The sequence below is a fragment of the Sinohyriopsis cumingii genome, chromosome 13, assembly GCF_028554795.1.
Source record: "Sinohyriopsis cumingii isolate HCF-2022 chromosome 13, ASM2855479v2, whole genome shotgun sequence".
Classification (NCBI taxonomy): Eukaryota; Metazoa; Mollusca; class Bivalvia; order Unionida; family Unionidae; genus Sinohyriopsis; species Sinohyriopsis cumingii.
Window position 1 is genome coordinate 17104821 of NC_142973.1, and position 15534 is coordinate 17120354.

The 15534-nt window shown below is 35.3% G+C and overlaps 1 protein-coding gene across 1 annotated transcript in view; it reads left to right on the forward strand.

The window, feature by feature from the left end:
* LOC149784993 (uncharacterized) overlaps positions 1 to 15534 on the forward strand; it is a 155626-nt gene that overhangs the window by 133546 nt on the left and 6546 nt on the right. The window contains exons 15-18 of the mRNA XM_089978671.1: positions 6480 to 6561; positions 7480 to 7629; positions 7986 to 8213; positions 12940 to 13119. Of these exons, the coding sequence (XP_089834797.1) occupies positions 6480 to 6561; positions 7480 to 7629; positions 7986 to 8213; positions 12940 to 13119 (640 nt within the window). The remainder of the gene's footprint in view (positions 1 to 6479; positions 6562 to 7479; positions 7630 to 7985; positions 8214 to 12939; positions 13120 to 15534) is intronic.

The window sequence follows — 15534 nt, forward strand, 5'->3', positions numbered from 1 at the left end:
TACCAACGCACAACTCTCGGACGACCATTACGGTCACAGAGCCTTTCTACAGGACTCCATCTGGCTGAAGTAGCCGATTCTACCACGGGACGAATGACACTTTGAAAGTAATTTCATAAAATAAAATGTTTAACTTGCCTTTTATTTCAGATTGTATCATATGATAACTTTATATAACTTTCCGGAATTGAAATATCTCGTTAAAGTTAGGATAGTAGAAATGAAGTTGATGACGTCATCACACTTCAAATAGTAAAGCCAAGACGGATGCTGCACCAGGTAGTATTTAAAGATAACACAGACTCTGCCCCGTGATCGGTACGACTAAAAAACCTTAACAGTTATTTACTGCAGGGTAGAATCTGGTGAAATCGGATACCTCCATCTGATGGAGTCCTGTAGAACGACTTTAATTAAAATTCAAGTCATGCCACAAACACTGCAGATCCAATCACTGCAGTCAGCAATTAATTACGAGTTACGAGTCTAGCCCATATTTCAGACTGAATGCCTATGTGTCACACTGACCACGGCATAATATACTGTGAAATTATCTCTACAAAATTTTAGATCATTACACATGGCAGTATCCCTTTGGTATCAAAGATTACCATTCCGCCTAAGCCCGATGGGTCAGATATTACTAGATATTAGGTTCAACAACTGATTACCTATGCCAGCCCCAATGCTGCGTCGGTTAGTCTATCTAGAGACTTACTTAAGCAGGCAAACTCCCATCTGATAACAGAGAGTGAGTGGACCCTTCTTGTGAGAAGAGTAGACCCGTTTTCCACATCACTCATTCCTTCCTAATGCACACTAGGAAGGGTTGTAAGCAGAAGCCAGTTGAGTTCTTTCTTTGAGTCACGGTCGTCTCCTTGGATGAAGGAATGGGTCTGAAAGTCCTCAGGTTTGCTGTGTAAATTGAATGGCATTCAAGAACTAAAGGTTATGTGTGTGTGTGTGTGTGTGTGTGTGTGTGTGTGTGTGTGATTCTCTACTTTTTAGCAAATTGCAATGAAAGATTTTTTTTTTATAATAGTCTGAGTTGCCAATGTGAGTAAAGCTAGAAATGTACTTTATCAGTCGATGTACATAACTATCATTTGAACTTATTTTCTTGCATTACAGTGATGGAAAAGAATGTAAGACCTATCCGAACTGACAAACAGCAACACCGGGTTTGACTGTGTTACGGTTACAAATGAAACAATTAACAGTCTTGCATCATATTGATAGAATTCCGACAAATGACAGTTATTGTAAAATGGTAAATTTTTCCTTCAAATCCTACTAAATTTATTTTGATCACTATTGACAGTCACTCCACTGTATGGTTACTAAATATAAGCATTATGTACAGTACCTGCCGGTTATCTACAAATGAAAAAAATAAAATTGCAAAGCATCTTGAATACGTCTCGTGAGTTGGACTATAAGGATTAGCTTGGAATTATGGGTATCCTATTTAGGTACCGTATTCATTTCCAAATCGTGCTTGTTCTTTTAATGGCCCAACGCGTCACAAATTGGTGTTGTTGCTTGGGTTTTTTTAACATGAAGCTCGCGTCAGCAGCTTTTTGCTACTCGTTAACTATTATTTGGTTCTTTGCTAAATTTTCAGTTTCTTCTTCGGTTTGAATACATTGGTCCATTGCTTTATCCCCTTGTACTGTTGAAGTACGTAGTGGAACGGTCTTGCGGACAGGGTAGATAACGAACGCTTTACACGTCACGCTATGATCTCATGAAAAAACAATAGTTAAATATTCTAATTTCCTGTGTATCTCGAACTTTATTACTGCCGTATTAGCTGTTTAAAAATGCTTAAACTCGTGCATAGCAGTGATCATCGGTGTTTCAAACGAGGGACCCTTGGTGTTCTCATCGACCATCGGTGTTTCAAACGAGGGGCCCTTGGTGTTGTCATTGGCAGATATGAATCAGCTGCAAATTTCACTCTGATCTTAGGAAATGATTAATACTCCCCAGTCTGCAAAAAATGAGTACTACATTATCTCCAGTCTGTAATGAAAAAGTACTATAGAATCCCCAGTCTGAAATGAAAAATGTGTACTACAGTATCCCCAGTCTGAAATTAAAAATGTGTAATATACAGTCTGAAATGAAAAATATGTTCTACACTATCCCCAGTCTGAAATGAAAAGTGAGTGCTACACTATCCCCAGTCTGAAATGAAAAATGAGTACTACACTATCCCCAGTCTGAAATGAAAAATGTACACTAAACTTCTGATGTGCAAAAGAAGTTTGATAAAAAGACAAACAAAATACCCACACCAGCATGAAAGACACAAGTATAACCTACCAGTTTTCTGTCTTATTTACAATAAACTGTGTTGGTGATTTAAATATCCACCATGACTAATCATAAAATCAACTCCAGAACTCGCGCAACGACGGTGGTGATGTCCCACAGTCCGCTATGAACATTGGCAATATTGATATAACCGTACACACTTGATTGTAAGCTTTTTAGCTTTTAGATTCGTTTTCTACACCAGTACTGGTGTTGCTGTCGTGGGTTGAAAGCCGGTGAAGGAAAACCCGTTAAGAACCGCCGACCCGGGGAAAGGTACTGGCAAGCTTTCTCACATACCCATATTAGCCAAGGCCGAGACTCAAACCCACGTGGACAAAAGTGAAATGGCAATGATTCACTGCACCAGACTGTTTGAGCTATTCGTCGTGTCAAGCTGGACACCGTGTGGCACATAAATAGATGATGATGGCGGGTCCATCCCATGTGCACTGTACACGTCCCTGGTCATACAAAATGGCCACACCCATTAACTGACATGTTTTCACCCCAGAGATACATAATCCGTTTCTCGAATACGTTCATAAGTTGGAAGGAGTAAGAATTTTTGGCATCAAATTAAACTTCTGTAACGTTTTCTAAAACTTTGTACCTTGGGAATGCTATTTATACACTGAAACTGGATCTGAATCAACCAGAAGTTGAGATGTAACAAGGTCACGACTTCCACAGCTTATACTAATCTTGTACATTGGATTACGTCCCTTATACCACGAATTTAGTAGTACAACTTGCTTGACGTGTAAGCTAATTGTTTTCCATGACGTAAAATATTTAGCATGCCTATGTTGCGTTAAATCTGTAATTAATCTTATAACTGGTAGCAAATCTCATTATCATTAATCTTATAATTGGTATTAATTTTTAAACAGTCTATATCGTTATGATTGCAGGGCCTCAATAATATACGGTTTAGACTTTACTTTTAGAATGTGTAAGATTATTTGGGGTTTTCTGGTTTTGTTGTATTTTTTTGGGGTGGGATGGGGTATTTACACCATTTTTCAGCACATGAAATATGCACTGGTAGAGGAAGAACCCGGAAAAATCACAGAAAGATCCACAAGAAGCTTCTGGCAAGCTTTCTCTCATTACCAATGCAGGTGAGATGTCTGTGATCAGTGAAGGTGAGCGTCTTATGCCACTCGGCCTCAGAATATGTATGACAGAAAATCCACTCAGTATTCACAGTAGACTTACTATTCTAACATGAGATATTGAACCCACTGCAAAGTTTACATGCACACATGAATGCACCGACTGATAAAGTACATATTCTTGCTTTACTCATATTGGCAACTCGGACGTTTATAAAATAAAAATAAAAAATCTTGCATTGCAATTTGCTCAAAATGAGAGAGGCACATAAATAATAATAATAATAATAATAATAATAATAATAATAATAATGCTTTATTTATAGAGGGTGACTCATTAGTCAAGGACTATTCTCCCTTGAGGCCCTCTTAAGGAGAGTATAACAATGCACATTATATGAAGATAGCAATAATTAGTGTTTATTTTAACATGTTTAGTATTAAAATACTAAATTCCATTATCTATTAGAAACAAATACATGCTCATGATATCTTTTCTAAATACTCTAATATTTTCAGCAGATTTTATATGTAGTGGAAGCTTATTCCACAGAACTGTACCAGAGTACTGAAAACTCTTTTTAAATTGCTCTGTTCTTAGTTTTGGTATTAGAAGGTTTCCATGTGATATTGATCTCAACTGGTATTGTGTTGAAAAAGGCCTGAATAAATCCTGAAGATACTCTGGTGCAGTTCCATGTAGACATTTATATAAAAGAACTGCCTTATGAAAATCTATCCTGTCATATATTGTGAACCATTTGAGTTCTGTAAATAATGCTTTTGAGGGATGACCAACAGACGCATCTAAAATTACGCATGCTGCTCGTTTCTGAAGTTTATAAATCCTGTCAAGCTCAGATTTGGCACAGTTTCCCCATACATTAGAACAATAATCCATTGTTGGAAGAATATATGACTTGTAGTATAGATTGCGAGTTTCCATGGGTAAATATTTCTTGATTCTGCTGAGAAGGGCAATTTTGGATGACAGTGTTTTACAAAGCTTATCAATATGGTCATTCCATAATAAATTATTATCTACGGACACACCTACAGGCCTTTCATGTTTGACATTTTCTAATGGATGATTATTTGTTGCAAGAGATAGTTTTGGGTTCCCTGACTTGTGTAGCTTTTGTGATGTCCTCAAAATCATACATTTTGTTTTACCTTCATTAATTACCATCCTATTTTGTTGTGCCCAGTTTTGGACTCTAATAAGGTCTGAGTTTAATCTCATTTGGATAACTTCAGTATCAGAACTAGATGTATACAAGGTTGCATCATCTGCAAACAAATCTGTGTTTGTGGATTCATTATTTAATGGTAGATCATTGATATAGATAAGGAAGAGGAGAGGGCCCAAAACTGAGCCTTGAGGGACTCCTGAATGAATAGTGCGAGTTTGAGAGCTAATATTGCCAATGCTTACTTGTTGAGACCTTTGGTTTAGGTATGATCTTTAAAACATTCAGTTATGACTGCAGGTCTCTGACCATATAATTGCTACACCAACATAAAAAAATCTAAGCATGTATTGTCTAAATTATTTTGCGTAACAAACATACCGTTCCTACATTTTGTTCTTTGTTCGGACATCATATCATTAGTTGTGAGACTAAAATTAGCCTTGTTCACTTGTTACATTAAAAGAAAGGAGCATAGTAACGACCTGTTCGTACACTTGACAAACGTTTGTTGTGTATTGATGCAAGTAATCGAACTAAACTACCGCCAGTTTTCTTTGATGCCATACCCAGCAACATTTTCGCTTGATCATTTGTGTCAAAAACCTTACCAAGCCCCACAGACACTGAGTGGAATGTATTACGTATTGTGTATTCTGGATTGTATATTGTGTGTTATATGGTGTGTAGTGTGCATCATATATTATGCATTGTGTATTGCATACTGTGTATTATGTTTATTGCATTGTATGTATATTGCGAATTGTACAGTGCATGTTGTGTATTATAACCGGGTATTGTAGCTAGTATCTTATGTATTATGTATTGTGTATTGCATAGAGTATATTGTATAGTGTGACATGTGTATTGCATAGTGTGTATTGTATAAGTGTATTGTGTATTGTATAGTGTGCATTGTATAGTGGGTATTGTGTACTGCATATTATATAGTGTATATTGTTTATTGCATAGTGTGTATTGTATAGTGTGTATTGCATAGTGTCTATTGTATATTGCGTATTGTGTATTGCATAGTATGTATCGTATATTGTGTATTGTGTATTGCATAGTTTGTATTGTATATTGTGTATTGCATATTATGTATTGTATATTGTGTACTGCATAGTGTTTATTGTCTATTGTTTATTGTGTATTGCATAGTATGTATTGCATATTGTGTATTGCGTATTGCATAGTATGTATTGTAGATTGTGTATTGTGTACTGCATAGTGTGTATTGTATATTGTGCATTGTGTAATGTGTATTGTAAAACGGTATTGATTATAAACTGCATGTCTTCCACATTAATTCTTTTGGCAGGAATAGAAAGTCTACACAGCAGCCTTGTTGTTAGTTTGTTTGTGTATACAAATAACTTGTGTCATTCAAAGTGGCGTTTATTAAATAAGAATTAATAAGTACTTAGTTGTGATTTGTAGGGAAACGAATTACAGGCACAACTGTTCAACATGAGTAATATATGAAAACTAATTGTTAATCATACAAACTGACAGAAGAATCTAGAGGTTACTGTAAGGTTTAGAAAATGTACAACCTGTCAAAGTAGAAGGATGTGTGACAACCATTCAGGTTCGTTTCAATTCGTACTATTAATATTTACCAATATGTATTGAAGATAATGGGTTTGTTAAACGAAGATGCATTTTTTGTTTGTTTGTGTTTTGCTGGCGTTTCTTTTGGATTATTCGAAAATTTTGCATTCTTAAATGATCAGCATGCTTGACCTGTGAGATTTTGTGAATGTCAGCAATACTCATGTCTTGTCTCCCCTGTTCAACAGACAGCTGCCTGTCTTTACCGTCTTGAATTTTATTGCACTTTTTAATGCAGGTGAAGAAAGAACCATTGGCGGTTCAAGAAAAAGTTGAGTGGACAAAGGGAAACGGCACTGTAGGACCATGGCGGTTTAAAGGTCTTCCACGGTTTTCTTCTATATCTGTCTGTTTTTTTTGTGTCTTCATATGACTTGTTTTCTTGATTTATTTTCTTGGTTTTAAATCGTAAATATGCATCAAAACTGTAGATGAGTACTACCATCCTCTATATTAATGCAGAATGTATGCCTATAACTGGACCGCATCATACGTCTTCATATTATACATGGGATCTTCCAATTTGTGTTGTATGATATAAGTAATTTATTATCGAACACTTTTAATAATACAAACCACAACTAAGATTAATATATTTAATCACTTGATCCAAATTGTTTCGAATTTAATTGTTAATAAACAAATGTGACAGCATATGACTAAACCTGTGGCAAACAAGGAGTACGTACCGGTAAGAATAGGTTGTACAATAACTTCATTACACAGGTATCCTTTTTGTGCCTTTATATTTTGAAGGAAAATTTTACTTACATGCCACTGCTTATACCCATAATGATATGATACTTCATGTAATGACTGTACCAAAGAAGCGATTGACTCTGTATTCATCATTAGAACTTCTTTCTTTTCTAAAAGATATGCAATAGTTCAACGGCGCTGCTTTCATTTTTAATGTTATTTGTTATGTTGTTGTTGTTGGTAGCATTACAACTTCAATTCTTCCGAATATAAGCTTTATTTTAAGTAATGCACACAGTACTGCAGTTGTGACCATTTTTCTGCTGTTGCACAAGAAAATGCTGTTGTAAATTTTGACAGTGGATTTTGCGTAAGATAAGAGAAAATTTTATAGCTTTTCACTTACCGGAATCAAACAGATCATGAATTGTCTATTTCCGTCAGGGCGGAAAATAACTTTCGCATTTACAGAAAGGGACATGCTACGCTTCGATTGTCAGATTCTAACCCGAATAGGGGATTTACCTCTTGTCTTTTAGATAACGAAACCTATGATACTCCTGATGTGGAATGGCCGTCGTCATTCTGGGACGAGGATTATTATGAAAATAATACAGAGATGTCACTATTGCTACAGGTGGAGGACATAATGCTGGCCAGGCCACCCGTAGACTGTCGGCCCCTTCCAGGTACAAAACACACAGACACACAAATGCTGTCTCTAGGTTCTAGAATATTTTTTCGGCTCCTTTTACTTATGAAAGAAAATTTTAACAATCAAATGCAACTCTAAACTTTAAGATATATGGTTCTTCTTGCAGTATTTTAGGGTTCAAAAAATAAAAGGAAAAGGGAAAAACATTTTTTTTCTGATAGTCTGTCTCTGTGTGACTATGACTCTCTCTCTCTCTCTCTCTCTCTCTCTCTCTCTCTCTCTCTCTCTCTCTCTCTCTATATATATATATATATATATATATATATATATATATATATATATATATATATATATATATATATATATATATATATATAATTCTGTATACAGGACCATTCCTTCCATGCGATGATTTGTTTGGATGGTGGTCACTGCGCTGTGGGGTGTGGATAGTTTTTCTTCTGGCAGTTCTAGGAAATGGTGCTGTTCTCTTTGTGTCCATTACCAGCAGATCCAAGATGGATGTTCCCAGGTTCCTCATTTGCAACTTGGCATGTTCAGATTTCTTTATGGGAATATATTTAGGCTTTCTAGCGATCGTGGATGCATCCACGCTAGGTAAGTCACTGAAAATAGTTCTTTGGAAAATTATGATAACAATGGTGTCACTTTCAGAAGTTCATACGGATTTGAGGTTACGTTCCCAAAAAAATATAAAGGGGGAAGGGTGCATGTACTAAAATTCGTAGGGACTTGCCGTGATAAGTAACTATAATTCTTATGTTGATTTATGTTTCATTTTCTAAAATTCTTCGTTTTCTTTGTGTGCATCGGGCGACATAGATTTCGGCCAGATAATCGATCGTCCAGATGTTCCTTTTTTGGTCAAAATGTTGAACTACAAATGGAAGCATCTGGGTTAAATGGGCCCGATAATCGTATTCTTGACTGTATGTATATCAGTAATTAAATCGATAATCGTACGTTTGACTGTATATGAATCAGTAATTAAACCGATAATCGTACGTTTGACTGTATATGTATCAGTAATTAAACCGTTGATTGTACGTTTGACTGTATATGTATCAGTAATTAAACCGACAATCGTACGTTTCACTGTATATTTGTTAGTAATTAAACCGATAATCGTACCTTTAACTGTATATGTAACATTAATTAAACAGAGAATAGTTCGTTTGACTGTATATGTTCTAGTAATGGCATAAATATTAACATTTTTTAAATATTTGACAGTTCAGCAGCCTTTTTTCCTTTGTCAAGTGTCTTGTTCATATCGATAGAATCACTCATAGATATTGCTATCCGTTGTGGAATGATAACATATACGTGATCGATATATGATATGCAAAAAAAAAATCATCATCGGTATGTTAACAAATTTAATCAGGAATCTGTCTTTATAGTCATGTTTTATAAAATATCCATGAATAAACATGTATTTTTGATTGACAACCATTTTATGTATGATCTTGTAAAATAAGTGTCAAGGGGCTTTGATCAAGGTAAACTCAGTTAACGTAGATTCTATAAAAATAAAATAAAAAGCCTTTGCCGGGGGGTAATTAAGTGTTATTACCCATTAAGCCGCCATTGATTAATCACTGATCCAAAATTAATGACACTGGCTTGGACTGCAGAATGCCTTTGATCAGACAAAAATTAATTACATGGCTAGGACTACAGAACGAATTGAGCGGATGATCTTGAGTCTTTAATCATGGTTAGCTTGGTGTTTCTGTCTGATATATGATATACGTATGTGACATATTTATATTCTATACACATTGATTCCTCGAGTATGCCTGTACGTTACTGACCCTTCAGAGATAACGAAATTTTTGTTTAAGATGCATATGTCATTATAGCATGTTCACGGCATCTTGCATTTGTTCCAACAATCAATAAAATATGTCAGTTTTGATTAAACTATAGGGAGCATCCGCTGTCTGCAGTTTTTAAGTATATGATCATAGGTATTTGCACTCGATTTCCGTGGTATAGGTGATTCATTGAAATGGTCTTATGCTTCGTGTCTTTAATTACATGTGTGACATTTCTCTTGCACAAATTTAGCAGTTGCTTCTATCAACATGCCTAAATTACCCAGAAAAAACGTGTTTGGATGTTTCATTTAAAAGTCCATGAAAGAACTGAACACAAACGACGGTACAGTTTTAATCAATTTTGAAAATAATTCTACGGTCACTTTTTTACCTTGTAATGACCAGTAATAATGCAGGGTCTAAAATGTTTGATTTTTTAATGAGATTTTCCACTTTCTTTCATGTGTCAATCTTAAGAAATAAACTTTGATCTCTTTCCTTCACGTCATAGGTGTGAAAATGTTTCTGGTATATGCTGCATATATGGACGTATTTAGATTACACTTGGCTGGGCTGAAAATAGGTTTACGTATTTAGACTACATTTGACTGGGCTGAAAATAGGTTTACGTATTTAGATAATATTGGACTGGTCAGCAGATAGATTGCGCGACAATGCTGAATATATTATGTTATATATATTTAATTTGTATTATTTGTTGGTTTTTCTTAATGATACATTTATATTTTGTATTTGACCTTGTCCAAATTCAAGTTCACTGAGTACCTGACAATGATATATATTTTGTAAACAACATACTACGTATCTAATTTATCTCTATGGGTATAGGTTAAATATTCAAATCATTATTAATGTAAACATGTTTATCTAAGTTTGAGTTATAAAAAAGACCTCACAATCTTCTAGAAAGGAAAACTCTATTTAAATTACAGAGTATTTTGGGAAGATGGTAACTGCGACCTAGGTCAAGTAGACAGATATATAATCTTGTTTATATGAGAGGAAAAAATAATTCTTGCCTTAACATCTTGAAGCAGAATCAGTCTTATTTGTTGCGCTCAGTTTTTCGTTTAGGTCGATTAATTTCTTCAAATTATTATTTACTGGAAATACAAAGTGCTTATCAATAATATTCTTTGACTGGAAAAAAGTGAATTCAGACAAAATCATTATTTGGATTATATTGTTATGATACATCAAAAGACTAAGCACGTAATCACAATCCATGTCACTGACACATGAGCACCTTCGAGACTGCAGGCACATCAGCACATTCAATATTGGAACTTATTTTGAATACCACTGGAATTCAATAGGAACTTTATACATTTGGACATGTTATAGAACTTTTATGAATATTTAGAATTTAATTCCTTGTACTGTAAGTTCTTTTAAAATTTTCACTTTGTATAGTAAATTAATTTGGTGCATTTTACAAAACGTCTTGCTTTTCGCTCTTTCCTGTTACTTAGTTTAACGCCATATAGTCGTAATAATACTTATCGTTTGTGTGTATGTGTGTGAGTTTATATATATATATATATATATATATATATATATATATATATATATATATATATATATATATATATATATATATATATATATATACCGCACACATTAAAAATAACATGGCATTTAAAGTGTTGGTATAAAGCAAATTGATATACCAAACCTCTTGGTATATCAAATTGTGATCCACCCATGGCGCAATAATGCCAATGTATAAACATTCTTTCAACTGCAAACCTATAGATCCATCACAAATTTCTACTCATTCATTAATCATAAATGACATATGAAAATAACGATAAAAAGTATTAATAGTCCCTGTTTTCTAAATGAAATTAAAATGGTACACAATTTCATCGGAATCCTTTCTTTTTTCCATTCCCCTCTCCATTAACGTGCGTAAGGGACAAAATAAGCAAAAATCTGGAGTGAGAGAGAAAAACATATTGCGCTGGACGAAAACATTAAAAGTGGACTTGTGCCAAGTAACCTACAGTAATCTGGTTCGTCGTAACGGTATGTTTAGCTTTCCTTGGGATCTCTCTACAGTTTTCATAATATCAATGATACATAGTTGCAATAGCCAGTAGACACAAGACCTATTTGTTAAATTTGTCGGTTACGAGGCACACATGCTGCAGAATATTTAATGTTTTGTTGTTTCTTCAACGTATTATAATGTTCTAAAACTCCATTATTAATTATTAAATATAAAAATGTCCAAATGGGTACTCTCTCTCTCTCTCTCTCTCATCGTAGCTAGATACGAGCAAAAATCCATGAAAATACGGGCATAGAGGATTTTCATTTGTGTCATAGGACGATGTCCATGGACCTATGAATGATGATAAAGTTTAGTCAAACCGTCCAATGGAGAGAGAGAGAGACAGACAGACAGACAGACAGAGAGACAGAGACAGAGAGAGAGAGAATTTTATAGTCTTTAGAAATGTTAATTAAAGCAGAATAGCGACTTAGATGAACTGTCAATATATTAAAATATTTTAATTACCTCTTGTTGGTTCGTCATTTCCCTTAGCTTCTGTTAGACGCAAATTTCCATACGCCACTACGTGAATGCCTTACAGTTCAGGCTCAGTGTACAAGAGGCTAACCCTGTTTGTAGTGCACTACTTTCTTCACAAAAACCATATTTCATGTTTAAATCATGAATGTGGCTTATATTGATTTAATAAATGTGAATAAAGATAGAAATTTAAAAAACAAAACAACCAGCTTATCAATTTGCATATGTGGTTGTAAACAACAAGAAAAATCGTAGAACTACATTTTGTAGCAGACACACTCGCAGGGATGTGAGTCGTTCATTCACTCGGTCTATACACAGTTGCCCGGAGCATATCGTAACTCCATTCAATATGCAAATATGTGTATTTGTTTGTAATATAAATAAAATATATATATAGTATGTACGCTGCATCAATGATATATCACTCGTTGTATAAATTTTTCATTAAAATGAAACTCGGCAAGCCTTGTTTCCTGTTAATGAAAAATGTATACATCTCGTGGTATATTATTGATACAGCGTAATTCTACACACACACACACACACACACACACACACGAAAACACACACACACACACACACACACACACATATATATATATATATATATATATATATATATATATATATATATATATATATATATATATATATATATATATATATATATATATAATGCCAAAATCCGTGACAATTACTGCTAGAGTAACGGGCAAAGAAATTCCACGGGCATTAATTATAGATTATATCCACAATGATTTGCCTGGATGTTTTATTTTCCATAAAAGTCATATCAAACGTAACGTTTTGTAGTACGTTTAGCAACGGTTTCTTAGGTTTTAAAGCTGGTTTATTGTTTTTATTCTCTATTTTTAATGTCTTGTCGTCTTTTTTCTCTGCTTTGTAATTATACACGTTTCATTTCAATCATCTACAGGAGAATTTAAGAAGTATGCTGTGCAGTGGCAGCTAAGTTCTGGATGCCTCGTGGCTGGATTTCTTGGCGTGCTTTCCAGTGAACTCAGCGTATTTACTCTGTGTGTGATAACTCTAGAAAGACTGTATGCAATTTCCAATGCAATCCAGCTAAATAAACGACTGTCCTTAAAACAGGCCGGTAATTGGTATTTCCAATAGTATTGATCTTATGGATTTTTCAACGTATACTCTTAAACCATCTTAATCTCTCCAAACCCTTAAGAAGTTGGTTTTCTCCGAAAGCCGGTATTTGTATCAATATATTATTTCGATCTTAATCATACAGCGATAATAATCGATAAGATCGATATTTAAAGCTGTACATCATTCTCATATAGTGACTGTGTGAAATGGTTCAAAAGGCAGGGTTCATCATGACTGGATAATGGTTTAAAAGGGTTAGATGGCTGTGTGAATTGGTTTAAATGACGGGTATGATTCTGACTGAATTGGTTCAAAAGGCGGAGTTAGATTATGAATGAAATGGTTTAAAAGAAGGGGTTGATGATGACTGAAATGGTTCAACGGCAAGGACTGATTATGACCTTGAGTTAGTTCAAAAGACGGGTTGATCGTGGCTGTGTAAAATAGTTCAAAAGGCGGCGTTGATTATAACTCTGAAATGGCTCAAATAGAGGGGGTTTATCATTTTGCTGCGTGACACTGCTCAAAAGTATGAGTGTGAAACGGTTGATAGGGATTGGGCTAATGATGACTGGAAAATTGTTCAAAGGGCGAGGCTGACTAAGATTGTCAAAGGCAGGGCTGATAATGTCTGTGCAAAACGGTTTCAAGGGCAGGGCTGATAATGTCTGTGCAAAACGGTTTCAAGGGCAGGGCTGATTATGTCTGTGCAAAACGGTTTCAAAGGCAGGGCTGATTATGTCTGTGCAAAACGGTTTCAAAGGCGGAGTTGATTATGTGTGCGCAAAACGGTTTCAAAGGCGGAGCTAATTATGTCTGTGCAAAACGGTTTCAAAGGCGGAGCTGATTATGTCTGTGCAAAACGGTTTCAAAGGCGGGGCTGATTATGTCTGTGCAATTATATCTGTGCAAAACGGTTTCAAAGGCGGGGCTGATTATGTCTGTGCAAAACGGTTTCAAAGGCGGAGTTGATTATGTCTGTGCAAAACGGTTTCAAAGGCGGAGCTGATTATGTCTGTGCAAAACGGTTTAATCTGTGCAAAACGGTTTCAAAGGCGGAGCTGATTATGTTTGTGCAAAACTGTTTAAAATGCGAGATGATAATGTCTGTACAAGCGGTTCAAAATGCGGGGCTGATTATGTCGGTGCAAAATGGTTTCAAAGGCAGCGCTGATTATATTTGTACATAACGGTTTAAAAGGCAGAAAATTTAAGCGCGTGAAATGGTTTAAAAATGTGGGCATGACATTCGCTGTTTTAAATGGTACAGATGGTAGGTTTAATTATGACTGTCAAACGGTTCAAAAGGCCAGGTTGATTATGACCGTGAAATGGCTCAAAAGGCAGTTTTGACTATGACTGTACAATTGTTCAAAAGGTGGGGCTAATTAAGAATCAAATATTTCAAATGTCAAGGTTTTAAAAAGGCGAACTGATTATGAATGTGCAAAAGGGTTAAAATGACAAGATTATGACTGTGAAATTACTGAAAAAGAGGGGCTGGTTATCGCTATGTAAAATGGTTCAAATCGCTAGCTTAATTTCTTTATGACTGTGAATAGTTCACAAGGTGAGGTTCATTTTGATTGTGAGATGGTTCAAAAGGCGGCGCTGACTATGACCAAGTCAACTGATTCAAACGGCCTGACAAAGTATGACTGTATGAAATAGTTTAAACGACCGGACAAAATGTCTGTGTGAAATAGTTCAAACGGCCAGACTGAGTATGACCATGTGAATTGGTTCAAACGGCCGAACAGAGTTTGAGTCCGATTGTTCCCTCTAAGCTGTGTGCGTGCGCGCGCACACACAGGTCGCGAAACCAGCGCACACAAGAAAACAAAGAGCGCACACAAAATGAAATTTTGCTGACATCTGTTTGTGTGCACTGTGCAGCTACTTAGCGTTAATTGGCGTACTAAACCAAACACATCTTGTGTGACCATTTGGCAGACAGATTTCCAGAGAATGAAGTACAAGAGTAGTCAGCTTTTGATTGTGCAGAACTTGCCCAGTGTGATTTCAAATTTGTTGCTGAGAATGTTAAGAATCGTTGTGCAAAATATGAAGTCATTCTTGGTGAAAATACCAGTATCATTGAGCTATGCAATGATTTCAAGTTTGCGGTTGGAGAAAATATCAAAAGTAAATTGATCTTGAATTTTCATGATATGGTCAAATATGTACTTCAGAGTGAACCGTTTTCAAATCTTCCAAAGTCGACATATTGGAGGAACTTTCCTGGCATCCAGTGTGAACTGTGATTGTGGCTTTAGTTTATTTAATTCTCTAAAGACAAAGTTAAGGAATGGGTTAGAAGACGGCCATCTAGACATGATGATGCGTATTAAAAGTGACCACCTTGCAGGAGGCTTAATAGACCTAGACACAGTTTATTCTGAATGGGCAA